This window comes from Hylobates moloch, unplaced genomic scaffold (assembly GCF_009828535.3).
Source record: "Hylobates moloch isolate HMO894 unplaced genomic scaffold, HMol_V3 SCAFFOLD_9, whole genome shotgun sequence".
NCBI lineage: Eukaryota > Metazoa > Chordata > Mammalia > Primates > Hylobatidae > Hylobates > Hylobates moloch.
Window position 1 is genome coordinate 26,706,873 of NW_026652284.1, and position 13,871 is coordinate 26,720,743.

At 57.9% G+C, this 13,871-nt stretch overlaps 1 protein-coding gene across 2 annotated transcripts; it reads left to right on the forward strand.

Moving 5' to 3' along the window:
• Positions 1 to 1,327: 1,327 nt before the first annotated feature.
• Positions 1,328 to 13,719, forward strand: SYTL1 (synaptotagmin like 1). Of its 2 annotated transcripts, XM_032759521.2 has the most exons (15): positions 1,328 to 1,456; positions 4,551 to 4,779; positions 6,673 to 6,821; positions 7,060 to 7,132; positions 7,219 to 7,264; positions 8,342 to 8,414; positions 8,659 to 8,759; positions 8,913 to 9,026; positions 9,239 to 9,399; positions 9,656 to 9,752; positions 10,063 to 10,221; positions 10,527 to 10,605; positions 10,725 to 10,824; positions 12,612 to 12,817; positions 13,020 to 13,719. In XM_032759521.2, exons 2-15 carry the CDS (start codon positions 4,589 to 4,591, stop codon positions 13,157 to 13,159), a joined length of 1,689 nt encoding a protein of 562 aa, XP_032615412.1. In that variant the 5' UTR covers positions 1,328 to 1,456; positions 4,551 to 4,588; the 3' UTR covers positions 13,160 to 13,719. The 2 variants fall into 2 exon arrangements, with proteins under 2 accessions (XP_032615412.1, XP_058300298.1); XM_058444315.1 differs by lacking the exons at positions 1,328 to 1,456; positions 4,551 to 4,779 and adding an exon at positions 5,159 to 5,834 and having other exon boundaries at positions 13,020 to 13,716.
• Positions 13,720 to 13,871: the final 152 nt, after the last annotated feature.

Sequence of the window (13,871 nt, forward strand, 5' to 3'; positions counted from 1 at the left end):
TTTTTTTTTTTTTTTTTTTTTTTTTTAAGACAGAGTCTAGCTCTGTCTCCCAGGCTGGAGTGCAGTGGCCTGATCTCGGCTCACTTCAACCTCCGCCTCCTGGGCTCAAGCAATTCTCCTGCCTCAGCCTCCCGAGTAGCTGGGACTACAGGCATCTGCCACCACGCCCAGCTAATTTTTGTATTTTTAGTAGAGACAGGGTTTCACCATATTGGCCAGGCTGGTCTCGAACTCCTGACCTTGTGATCCACCTGCCTCGGCCTCCCAAAGTGCTGGGATTACAGGCGTGAGCCACCGCGCCTGGCCTGAGACGGGGTTTCACTATGTTGGCCAGACTGGTCTCAAACTCCTGTCCTAGAGTGATCCGCCCACCTCGACCTCTTAAAGTACTGGGATTACAGGCGTGAGTCACCGTGCCCAGACTGGTTTTGTTTAGAATCCACTCCTTGTCCTACCTCTCCCAGGGTCTATGAGGAGCCCGCTAATCTTTAATCCATGGCCCTAGGTTCAGGGGAGGGGGTCGGGCCAGGGCAGGCCATGGGAAGTGAAGTGGACTTTGGGGGAGTCAGAAAGCTTTGGTGTGGCCTCTTGTGCCCAAGACAACCCAGGAGGTTCATGGTCCTGAAGACAATGTAATCTAGGGCCCAAACCTTCTAATCCCAGGGTGGGCAGAATCTGGGTGTAGAATGGGGTGTTCAGGGGGGCTCCCCATAGACAGAGGGTATGGGACCCTCACCTTGGCACTGGAAGAGTTCAGGCCTCCTCAAACAGATGGGGCCCAGGACAGCAGAGGGGACAGAGAGGGCTGCTCTGCCAGCATGTCCCAGAAGTGCATGTGGATATAGAAGGCAGCAGCTGCTGAGATGGCCGTGGGCATTGGACTATGCTGGAGTGGAGACACCTCACCCCGACTATGCCAGCTTGCACTGGGCACTTTCACTTCCCTTAATATAGGCTCTTTGCACTCTGCTACCCACAGTTTGCATCAGAAGAAATGGAAGAGACCTGCTTAAGGTCGCACACCCAGTGGCAGAGCAGGGACTCTGCGCGGGGTGGTCTAACTGCAAAGTCTGCCATCCTTCCATTCCCCTTGGGGCTGGAAAAGAAAGGTTTCTAACTTGCTTTCAAAGCGAGTTCCTATCAGCTCCGTTGTGGGCAAGGTGGGGCCGCTACCCATTCTACAGAGTGGCTGGGGCCTGCTCAGTGGAGCTGGGGCCAAGCTGGGCCTCTCCAGTCGGCTGCGGGGGCACACCCCGGGGCGCTGGGAGTCCAGGCCCGGTTTTGCATCAGGCCCTGCTGAGGTGTTTCCTCCTCCTCAGTGTGGGGCAGCTGCTGGCTGGGCTGCCTGTTGAGTCAGCCTTCTTCCCTCACGGCTCTTCTCCCCGTCCCTGAAACTCGGCTGCCAGGGGAGCTGGAGCCACCTGCGAAGGTGTCCTCCCATACTGGACCCCTACAGGTAACACATGTCGGTGCCAGGGTCCCCTGCCAGGGTCCAGAGACGCAGGCGCTGCCACCTGGTATCCTGAGCACCCTCCAGCACCTTGGGGTTGGGGGAGGTGGGCGCATGTCTGGAACTGGAACAGCCGGACAGATGGACAGACCCTCCTCTTGACCAATGGGTCTGTCCCACGGTGTTGAAACAGCAGGGAAGACCAAACACTTGATTCTGCCTCTGGTAGGAGAGGGGACTTCAGGGAGGGGGTCCTGCTGAGGACGCCCATGGCCCAGCTCAGACAGGCCCGCAGGACAGAAATAGGCTCAGTTCTGCCGAATGTCCCCCCCGGCCTCCATCCACACTCAGACACACACACCTGGTGGCCCCCAAGGCACCAGGGGACACCCCACAGCACACAGCCCAGTCACACGTACAGCACAGGAGGAAATGCACAATGCATACTGTACACACCCCACACGGTGCTGTCACCTAGAAAGTCACTGAACACACCACACAGACAATATAGTCACCATGCAGCATCACACTGCAGCAGGACACAAAGACACACACAGCAACTACACAGCTCACAGAACCACCCCACGCAGACATGCCCACCAGACTCGGACCCACACAGCCACACAACAGGGCACAGAGAGGGACGTGGGCTCACACCCCAATCCACAGGGGAGGCCGAACTGTGCATTTGCAAGACTCACGCCTTGGCCATAGAAGTTCAGGGAAACTGCTGTTGGGGAGCACATGGGTATCCACAGAGTGAATGCACACCGTGCAGCCATGCCGGGGCCTTCTGCTCCTGAGGGTGTCAAGAGGGATCGCTGGGGCTCCGCCACTGACTCAGCTGGGAGGGGACAGAGCATAGCAGGCGGCGGACGCAAGCCAGGACCTGCCCGCCAAGCTGCCTCCACCGGTCTCAGCCCCACCTGGAGCCGTGGCATGGAAGGGGCGGGGAAGAGAGGAGAGGCCACCCAGTGGGCTCAGGACACAGCCCTGACCAAGTCATGGGCCCCTTGCCACGTCTACACGCCCCTCGGCGCTGGGCAAATGTTTTCTTTCCGGAGTCACTGTGGTACCTGAGCGTGGGCTGCTGTGCCAGCCTAGGCCTCCACCGCCGGGACCCCAGCCTGGTCTTGGGAGAACTGTGTGGCCAGAGCAGAGGGGCCCGGTGGCTCCAGGCAAGAGGGCAGGGCTGGCGGTGGGGGCATCCCTGGGTTGGAGGCCTCCATGGGAGTGGGTGCGGCAGTTACCTCAGGGGAGGAAGTTGGGGGTGTGGGCTGAGGAGGAGGTTGCCTCAGACAGGAAGGCCAAGTGGGCCAGGGCAGGGTGGAGGTGGTGGCGGGAGGGGACCCAGGCTATGAGGTTCCTGGCGCGGGGGAGTGAGCAGATGTGTGTGCGTGTGTGTACGTGTGTGCCTGTCTGTCTAGGTGGGTGGTTGTATGTGTTCATTTCCATGTGTGTGCAGGCATATTTCTGCATTTAATTAATCAAACTTTTACCAACCATCTGTTGTGTGCAAAGTAATGGCTTTGAGGGTGACTCCCTCTCCCTGCCTCCAAGCTCACAACCCAGTTAGCTGGGCAATGTATGTGTGCCAAAGTCTGTGTGATTTTTATGTACGTCTTTATCGAGGGACATATCTGTCCCCAGACTTGTTCTTGTCTAGGTGAACCCGTCCGGGTGGGCCCATCCCCGTTGGTGTGCCTGGGCTGTGTGCAGGTTTGTTTGTTTGTTTGTGTTTTGAGACAGAGTCTCACTCTGTTGCCCAGGCTGGAGTGCAGTGGCGCCATCTCAGCTCACTGCAACCTCCGCCTCTCGGGTTCAAGCGATTCTCCTGCCTCACTTCCCAAGTAGCTGGAATTACAGGCATGTGCCACCACGCCCAGCTAATTGTTCTTTTCTTTTCATTTTTTTTTTTGGAGACAGAGTTTCGCTCTTTTTGCCCAGGCTGGAGTGCAATGGTGTGATCTCAGTTTACCATAACCTCTGCCTCCCAGGTTCAAGCAATTCTCCCACCTCAGCCTCCCGAGTAGCTGGGATTAAAGGCATGCATCACCATGCCCGGCTAATTTTGTATTTTTAGTAGAAACGGGGTTTCTCCGTGTTGGTCAGGCTGGTCTCAAACTCCTGACCTCAGGTGATCTGCCCGCCTTGGCCTCCCAAAGTGCTGGGATTACAGGGGTGAGCCACTGTATCCGGCCATAATTTTTGTATTTTTAGTAGAGACGGGGGTTTCACCATGTTGACGAGGCTGGTCTCGAACTCCTGACCTCAGGTGATCGGCGCACCTTGGCCTCCCAAAGTGTTGGGATTACACGTGTGAGCCACCGCGCCTGGCCACTGTGTGCAGATTTAAGAACATGTGTAGGGCCGGGCGCAGTGGCTCACGCCTGTACTCCCAGCACTTTGGGAGGCTGAGGCAGGCAGATCACGAGGTCAGGAGTTTGAGGCCAGCCTAGCCAACATGGTCAAACCCCGTCTCTACTAACAATACAAAAATTAGCTGGGCGTGATGGTGCATGCCTATAATCCCAGCTACTCAGGAGGCTGAGGCAGGAGGTTTGAACCCGTCAGGCGGAGGTTGCAGTGAGATGAGATTGCGCCACTGTACTCCAGCCTGGGCAACAAAGCAAGACTCCTTCTCAAAAAAAAAAAAAAAAAAAAAAAAAAAAGAATGTGTGTGCATGTCTCTCATGGGCACGGGTCCAGGTCTGTGTCTGCAGAGGGCCCTTTCTGGGAGAACAGCTGTGCATGCGCCTGTCTTTATGCAGGTGTCCGTGTGCATGTGCGACCATATCTATGCCTACATGGATCCGCGTGTGCACGTGTGTCTGTGTGTTCCATCACTGCACTTCTGTGTGGCTCTACCTCAGGGTGTGTGCAGGTGTGTCTCTTGCTTCTTCCACTGTGTCCCTGAGTGTGTTCAAGGGCTAGTGTATGCATGTGTGCATGAGTGTCTCTCACCCCACCTTGAGCTCAGCCGTCCTGGGGTGGCACCCTACACACACCCGGCCAAGTGTTTGGGGAGAAAAGGGCTGTTGGTTCCAGGATGTGCCAAGCGTTTGTGCAGGGCTTGACCTGACCCTCGGTCTGCCCCCAGGAAGCTACGTGTGCCCAGCTGGGGCACAGCCCCAGCCGATGCCCCAGAGGGGCCACCCATCTCAAGAGGGGCTTTGGGCTCTGCCCTCCCTCCCCATGGCGCATGGGCCAAAGCCTGAGACTGAAGGACTGTTGGACCTCAGCTTCCTGACGGAGGAGGAGCAGGAGGCCATTGCTGGCGTCCTCCAACGAGATGCCCGCCTGCGCCAGCTGGAGGAGGGGCGGGTCAGGTAAGGCAGGGCAGACCCTGGCCGGGGAGCACCAAGAGGCTTGAGTGGCCCCCCATCCTGCTCCCTACCGACACCACTGCCTGTCAGATGTCTGCGTGGTTCTTGGTTTCGCCCTTTAGTCTCCTCTGGCCTTGGCCAGCTCACAGCTCATCACTTCTCCAGGGGTGACTGCACCAGCTTTCTTGCCAGCCTCCCTGCCTCCAGGCTTGCCTCTTGGGCCCACCTCCTGCAGCTGGTGCTCCCCAGATCTGTCTTTTTTTTTTTTTTTTTTGAGACAGAGTTTCATTTTTTCGCCCAGGCTGGAGTGAAGTGGCACAATCTTGGCTCACTGCAACCTCCAGCCCTCTGGGTTCAAGCGATTCTCCTGCCTCAGCCTTCCAAGTAGCTGGGATTATAGGTACACGCCACCACGCCCAGCTAATTTCTGTATTTTTAGTAGAGATGGGTTTTCACCGTGTTGGCCAAGCTGGTCTCGAAGCTCTGACCTCAGATGGTCCACCCGCCTCGGCCTCCCAAAGTGCTGGGATTACAGACGTGAGCCACCGTGCCTGGCCAGATCTGTCCTTAATATCCCTGCTGAAAACTTCCCCTGGCTCCCCAGTGTCAAGGGCAAGCTCCTGGGCATGGTCCACTGGGCCTCCCTGGTCGGTCCTTGCCAGCCCCCACCATCTCCTCTTTCACCATAACCCCCACCCGACACACAGACACAAAGTGACCCCTCCAGTCACTCAGGTGCTCCCCAGTCCCTGAACCCACTCTTCACTTCTATGCCTACGCTGGTACTTCTTCCTGGAAGAGCACAGTGGTAGAAGAGCGTGGGCGTTACAAGCAATGTTTGGGGACAGACACTTCCTAGCTATGTAGCCTTGGCAACTCACGTGACCTCCTTGAGCACCATACTCCTCGTCTGTAAAAGGGGGCTAAGGAGTTCTACTTCACTGATTTAAGAGGACTCGGCCAGAGATAGTGGCAACGCCTGTAATCCTAGCACTTTGAGAGGCTGAGACAGGAGGACTGCTTGAGCCCAGGAATTCAAGACCAGCCTGGACAACACAGTGAGACCCCATTTCTACAAAATATAAAAAATTAGCCTGGTGTGGTGGTGTGCGCCTGTAGTCCCAGCTATTTAGGCAGCTGAGGTGAGAGGATTGCTTGAACCCAGGAGGTCAGGCTGCAATGAGCCATGATCATGCCACTGCACTCCAGCCCAGGCAACAGAGCAAGACCCTGTCTCAAAAAAATAATAATAAAAAGTATAATACTTATTATCCTTCTCTACCTGGAGAATTCCAATTTGTCTTTTAAGAAGAAATTCAAGGCTGGGCATGGTGACTTACAACATTGTGGGAGGCTGAGCCAGGTGGATTGCTTGAGTCCAGGAGTTACAGACCAGCCTGGGAAACATGGAAAAGCCCCGTCTCTACAAAAAAAAATATTAAAAATTAGCTGGTTATGGTGGCACGTGCCTGTAGTCCCAGCTACTCAGGAGGCTGAGGTGGGAGGATCACTTGAGCCTGGGAGGTGAAGGTTGCAGTGAGCTGAGACTGCGCCACAGCACTCCAGCCTGGGCATCGAGGGAGACCCCATCTCAAAATAATTAAGTAAATAAATAAATAAAGGCAATTCAAATGTCACCTCCTCTGGGAAGCCCTCCTGGATTCTCACAGGCAGAGCTGGCTTTTCTTACTTCTATCACATCATCCAGCTCACTATAGTGTACTTGTCTCTTCTGTCTGGACTTGGTCTCCCCAGCAGCCCGAGCTCCTCCACAGCACAGATCAAGTCTGATTTGCTGCTGGGTCCCTGGCTCCTGGTCCCAAGCCTGTTACAGTGTGGGTGGCGGGAATGTTGCTTGGGTGAGTCATGACAGCCACACCCTCCCCCTTCCTCCAGCAAGCTCCGGGCCTCACTGGCAGACCCTGGGCAGCTGAAGATCCTGACGGGGGACTGGTTCCAGGAAGCACGCTCCCAGCGGCACCACAATGCCCACTTCGGCTCTGACCTTGTCCGAGCGTCTATGCGCAGGAAGAGGAGCGCCAGGGGTGAGAGGAGATCCTCGGGGCAGGGCAAGCCACGTGCCGTCCAGGGCGCTGGCTGTATGTGGACAGGGAAAGAGGACCACTAGGGCTCCAGGCCTGGCTGCCCCCAGTACTGCGTGTCTTTGAGTGGGCAATGCCCCTCCATGGGCATGGGGTGGGTGGGCATCTCCCAGGGCCTCTCCCGAGTCACAGCCAGGCTTCCTGAGCATGGGGCCTCACAGAACTTCTCACCTGTGCCCAGGAGACCAGGCTCCAGGCTGCGACAGGGAGGCTGAGGCTGCTGTGAAAGAGAAGGAAGAGGGGCCAGAGCCCAGGTGAGGAGGAGTCTCAGGAAGGGGGAGACGGTGCCCACCAGTCACCAGGGTCCCTCCCTCTGAGAGCGTCCTCTCCCTACTCCTAGGCTCACCATTGATGAGGCCCCTCAGGAGAGGCTCAGGGAGACTGAGGTAAGAGTGAATGAGCCAACATGTGAGTACGGTGTCCCTGGAGGGGAGGTGGAATGTGCGGGGGGCAGCAGGGAAAGAGCCCCAGCCTGGGAATGGGGAGACCCTGGACATGTCCCTTCCCGTGTCTGCACCTCATCACCTCCCGGGTGGAACAGTGGTGAACGGTGGTGAACGGTGGTAAACAGTGGTGAACAATGGTGAACGGTGGTAAACAGTGGTGAATGGTGGTGAACAGTGGTATATGGACCCAGCCTCTAAGGGAACTTCTGAATCTGGCTATTAAGGGGTGAAGTTGGGCCAGGCGCGGTGGCTCATGCCTGTAATCCCAGCATTTTGGGAGGCCGATGCAGGAGGATCGCTTGAGCCGAGGAGTTCAAGACCAGCCTGGGCAACATAGCAAAATGCCCCCCATCTCTATAAAAAATAAATTTTAAAAAAAGGCCGGTCATGGCAGTTCACGCCTATAATCCCAGCACTTTGGGAAGCCGAGATCACCTGAGGTCAGGAGCTCGAGACCAGCCTGACTAACAGGGAGAAACCCCATCTCTACTAAAAATACAAAATTAGCCGGGCATGGTGGTGCATAACCTGGAATCTCAGCTACTCGGGAGGCTGAGGCAGGAGAATCGCTTGAACCCAGGAGGCGGAGGTTGTGATGAGCCAAGGTCGCACCATTGCACTCCAGCCTGGGCAACAAGAGTGAAACTCTGTCTCAATTAAAAATAATAATAATAAATTTTTTAAAAAAGAAAAAAGGTTGTCTACCAATGGGTCAATTAAAAAAAAAAAAAAAGGAGTTTGGAAGGGACTGGCCTGGCCTGGCAGAGGTGGAGGACTCAGGTATGAATGCCCCCAGCAATGGGAGCAGGGAGTCAGGCGACACAAGCCCTGCGGGGTGGGCTGTGAAGTACTGGTCTCACCGCTCCTGCAGCTGGCTGCCAGCCCAGCCCCGAGGGCTGCCCTAAACCTGAAACTGGGGTAGCTGGCTGGAGCCCTTTGACCTCTGACCCCAATATGACCTTTGACCTCTTCCTCACCAGCCTCTGTACTGTGACCTCTACCCCTTTCTTCCTTCAGGGACCTGATTTCCCATCGCCTTCTGTCCCCCAAAAGGCTTCAGATCCTGAGGAGGCGTCCCAGGCCCAGGAAGGTGAGTGGGAGCGCCTGTTGGGTAGCACGGAGAGGTTTTGGGGGTCAGAGGCAGCCCTAAGGGGCCCCAACCACCTGTGTTCACTCTCCCGACCCCCACTCCCACCCTGCGTCGGAAGTGGGGACGATCCCAGGGCAGCACCTGGGCCTGAATCTGCACTCGCTGGGGTTGTAAACCAGTTCCTCCGAATTTGCTTAGGGGCGAGCAAGAGAGGGCTCGCTTAGCATCTCGTGCCCCACCCCAGATCCTGGCCAAGGAGACCAGCAGGTCTGTGCCGAGGAGGCGGACCCGGAGCTGGAGCCCGCGTCGGGGGGAGGGCAGGAGCCGCGGCCCCCGCAAGCCCAGGTAGGCGGGAGTGGCCCGTGGCTGCTCTCAACATCCGGAGCGGACTCCGGGCGGGGAGCGCTCCTGCCCAGGGCTGCGAACCGCCCGCGACCCGGGGCGCTTGGGGCAGGGGCGGGGAAAGAAGGGGCGCCCCGTCACTTGCCCCCTCTGCAGACCAAGGCCGCGTGCCAGATCCTGGAGAACGGGGAGGAGGCCCCGGGGCCCGACCCCTCACTCGACCGCATGCTCAGCAGCAGCTCCTCCGTGTCCAGCCTTAACTCCTCCACGGTGAGGCGGGAGGGAGGGGACCCGGGCGGCCGGGGGGTGGACCCGTTCTGATGCGTAGCCCCTGCCTGCCCCTCCCTCGCCGCGGGACCCAACGCTGCAGCCCCCCGCCCCCGGCCTGCCACCCATGACCCGGATCTGAAGCCTCCGCGCTGCCCCCGGCCCCGACGTGAGCCCTGTGAGCGGCCCTGACTCCCACCCACTCCCGTCCGCAGCTGAGCGGCAGCCAGATGAGCCTGTCAGGCCAGGCGGAGGCGGTGCAGGTCCGCGGCTCCGTGCACTTCGCGCTGCACTACGAGCCGGGCGCCGCCGAGCTGCGCGTGCACGTGATCCAGTGCCAGGGCCTGGCCGCCGCCCGGCGCCGCCGCTCGGACCCGTGAGTGCCCAGCCGGCCAAGCGGGGCGCAGCTGTCACAGCCCAGCCCACCATTCACAGGGTCTCGGCCTCTTCGTCCTCATCTTCAAAATGGGAACGACAGCGTTACTGGGGGGCGTGGGATTAAGTGAGACAATCCCTGTAAAGCGCTTAGCACGAGGCCTGGCACGTGTTCGGGGTGGTGGCTGGGGGAGCCCACAGGCAGGGGAGAAGGCTCTGGGAGGGCCCCTCCTCACCTCGGGTTCTCACCTCCCCAGCTACGTCAAAAGCTACCTCCTCCCGGATAAGCAGAGCAAGCGCAAGACGGCGGTGAGGAAACGGAATCTGAATCCGGTTTTCAACGAGACTCTCCGGGTGAGACTGTGACCACGATGCGGTTCCCCGTTAATGAACAGAACGCCCCTTCCTGCGGGGCGAGGTGGCAAGGGCAGCCAGTAACGTCATTGCCCGGAGGATCGGCGGGGTGGGGGGCCCATTAACTCGTTATCCAGTGTTGTCAGCCTTGTGGTGGGCGTGGTGATAGTGCAGGCCCCCATTAATGCCCTTCGGGGCTCCCCAGAATTCCATCATGGTGGGAACGCGGTAGGACCCGCCCCAGCCAAATCGCGCAGCATCTACGCGGGCCACCAGCAGTGCTCCGCTAAAGCGCACCTCCTGCCCTCAGTACTCCGTCCCGCAGGCCGAGCTCCAGGGCCGCGTGCTGAGCCTGTCCGTGTGGCACCGCGAAAGCCTGGGTCGCAACATCTTTCTGGGCGAAGTTGAAGTGCCCCTGGACACGTGGGACTGGGGCTCTGAGTCCACCTGGCTCCCCCTGCAGCCCCGGGTGAGGCAGCCAGGCCGCGTGGGGAGACCTGCGGCCCGGGTCTCCCGCATTTACCCCACCAGGCTCTCCCGCAGCCCCCTCACACCTCACCTTCGACAGAGCCTCCCCTCAACCTCTTAACCTCACGGCCCCAGGCGAAGCCCGGCCGGCCACGGCCCCTTCCCTGAGGGCACTAGGACCCCTAGGTTCCGCCCCTGCAGACCCCGCCGTCTCTGCCAGCCGCACCCCATCCGGGTCTGCAGACCCCACCCTCCTGAGGCCCCTTTCCATTAGCCCCTGCTCCACGATAAGCCCGCCTCTCGCAGGTCCCACCCTCTCCCGACGACCTTCCGAGCCGCGGGTTACTCGCCCTGTCCCTCAAGTACGTCCCCGCCGGCTACGAGGGTGAGTGACAGCCAGAGAGGCCAAGCTGGACACGCCCTGAAAAGCGGGAGACTCCTGTCCCCGGGTTTGGGGGCGGTGGACTCCATCCGTGTGCGGGCCTGAGCCGAGCCTCTCCGCAGGCGCAGGACTGCCCCCGAGCGGGGAGCTGCACTTCTGGGTGAAGGAGGCTCGGGACCTCCTGCCGCTGCGGGCGGGATCCCTGGACACTTACGTACAATGGTGAGGAGTGCTGGCCCTCCGGGCTTCCCCCCTTCTTTTGCCCGCAGTGGAGTGCCCAACCTCGACAAACCCCTACTAATCAACGATCACGCAGCCTGGGCTTTCACCACTGAGCAGGGATGAAGGGGACGGTTTGAGCGAAGGCCTGGAGTGGGGAAGAGTTGAGGACGCCTTCGAGGGGCTGCATTTCAGCGTGACTGGCGCCTATAGGACTTGTTGAAAAGCTGAGGCTGAGGGCTGCAAGGGTCCTTCCATAGAGAACCTGGGAGGCCAGGCTGTGGGGCTTGGCCGGGAACTTATAGTTCAGTGGAAGCTTCCAGGGGACTTCTAGGGGTGCCTCCAGGTGCTGCCCCCACTCTTAGAGAGTGAAACGGAGGTAGGCGGATCACTTCTGGGTGTCCACCCTGACGCAGCCAGAGGCTGCAGTACAGAGGTACTGTACTTCTGAGCAACACTGTGTTTTGCAGAGGGGGTTCCCAGGCTTTGAAAACCTTGGAAACAGGCCAGGCATGGTGGCCTATGCCTGTAATCCCAGCACTTTGAGAGGCTGAGGCTGGTGGATCACCTGAGGTCAGGAGTTCGAGACCAGCCTGACCAACATGGTGAAACCCCGTCTCTATTAAAAGTACAAAAAATTATCTGGGCGTGGTGGTGGGTGCCTGTAATCCCAGCTACTTGAGAGACTGAGGCGGGAGAATCACTCGAACCCGGAAGGCTGCAGTGAGCCAAGATCATTCCACTGCACTCCAACCTGGGCCACTGCACTCCAGCCTGGGCCAAACAGAGCGAGACTGTCTCAAAAAATAAAAAAAAAAAAACCTTGGAAACTGCTTGAGGAGGGGTGTGGTGGAGCAACAGGGAGATAATAAAAGTCACTGAGCCAGCAAGAATAGCAGAACTGCATTTCAGAGACATTGCTCTGCAGCCCTGTGAATAGGAGCTGTAACCTTTTCTTTATTATTATTATATTATTATTATTATTATTATTATTATTATTATTATTATTGAGAGAGAGTCTCGCTCTGTTGTTGCCCAGGCTGGAGTGCAGTGGCACCATCTTGGTGCACTGCAAGCTCCACCTTCCGGGTTCACGCCATTCTCCTGCCTCAGCCTCCTGAGTAGCTGGGACTACAGGCGCCCGCCACCACGCCCAGCTAATTTCTTTGTATTTTTAGTAGAGATGGGGTTTCACCATGTTAACCAGGATGGTCTCGATCTCCTGACCTCGTGATCCGCCCACCTCGGCCTCCCAAAGTGCTGGGATTACAGACGTGAGCCACCACGCCCAGCTATTATTATTTTTTTTTAAGACGCAGTCTCGCTCTGTTGCCTAGGCTGGAGTGCAGTGGTGTGATTTCAGCTCACTGCAGCCTCAGTCTCCCGGGCTCAAGCGATTCTCCTGCCTCAGCCTCCCGAGTAGCTGGGATTACAGGTGAACGCCACCATGCCCAGCTAATTTTTGTATTTTTAGTAGAGATGGGGTTTCACCATGTTGGCCAGGCTGGTCTCGAACTTCTGACCTCAGGTGATCCATCCACCTCGGCCTCCCAAAGTGCTGGGATTACAGGCATGAGCAACCTCGCCCGGCCAGGAGATGTAACTTTTAAAGCCAGGAGACCTGAGAGGAGGCTGGTGCAAAGGTCCCAGGGCAGTGAAGGTCTAAGGCCAGGCAGGCAGGAGCCAGGGGACACGGACATATGTGAGGGAGAATGAGTGGGACGTGGTGACTGGATGACTCTAGGGAGTGTGAGGGGTGGTCACCTCATGCCAGGCCACCTCCCGCACAGCTTCGTGCTGCCTGATGACAGCCGGGCCAGCCGCCAGCGTACAAGGGTTGTGCGACGCAGCCTCAGCCCTGTGTTCAATCACACCATGGTGTACGATGGCTTTGGGCCTGCTGACCTGCGCCAGGCTTGTGCCGAGCTCTCCCTCTGGGACCATGGGGCCCTGGCCAACCGCCAGCTGGGGGGCACACGCCTCAGCCTGGGCACCGGTAAGTGGGACAGCACCCTGAGACAGGCCCTGTGACAGGCCCTGGCCCTGGATACCTCTCTGTCCTTTCCTGAGCTTTGATATCTGCTGAGAACTGAGGGTGGTAACGGGGGACAGTGCATAATCTGGGACCAGGCAGGTGTTTGGGGGCCCCAAGGTGTCCAGTGTGATCATGCCCTCAACCCCTGCCCACCCACATCCAGGCAGCAGCTATGGGCTGCAGGTGCCCTGGATGGATTCCACACCCGAGGAGAAGCGGCTGTGGCAGGCCCTCCTGGAGCAGCCGTGCGAGTGGGTGGATGGCCTTCTACCCCTCAGAACCAACCTGGCCCCCAGGATGTAGCCCCACCAAGCCTCTCTCTCTGGACCCCCATCTCAGGGCCTGCCCTTGGCTAAAGTCAATAAAGTCTGTTCTAAGAGCAATGAAAGGCTGGTGTCTGCTGGGGCAGGGAGGAAGAAAGGTGATTGCAGGAAAATGCCAGGGAAGTAACACGGGCCAGATGAAGGAACTTCAGACTCCGCCACCAAGACTTCAGAGAAGCCAGGCACAGTGGTTCACGCCTGTAACCCCAATGCTTTGGGAGGCTGAGGCAGAAGGATTGCTTTAGCCCAAGAGTGCAAGACCAGTCTGAGCAGCATAACGAGACCCCATCTCTACAAAATTTTAAAAATTAGCTGCAGGTGGTGGTGTCACATGCCTGTAGTCCCAGCTACTCAGGAGGCTGAGGCAGGCAGATTGCTTGTGCCCAGGAGTTCGAGGCTGCAGTGAGCTATGCCACAAAGCGAGATGCTATTTCTACAAAAAAATGTTTAAAAATTAGGTGGGTATGGTGGTGCACAGCTGCGGTCCCAGCTACTCAGGAGGCTGAGGAGGAAGGATAGCTTGAATCCAGAATCTTGAGGCTACAGTGAATATGACTATGCCACTGCACTCCAGCCTGGATGACAGAGTAAGACCTTGTCTATAAAAAAAGTTTGTTATTTTTTTGAGACGGAGTCTCGCTCTGGAGTGCAATGGCGTGATCTCGGCTCACTGCAACCTCTGCCTCCTGGCT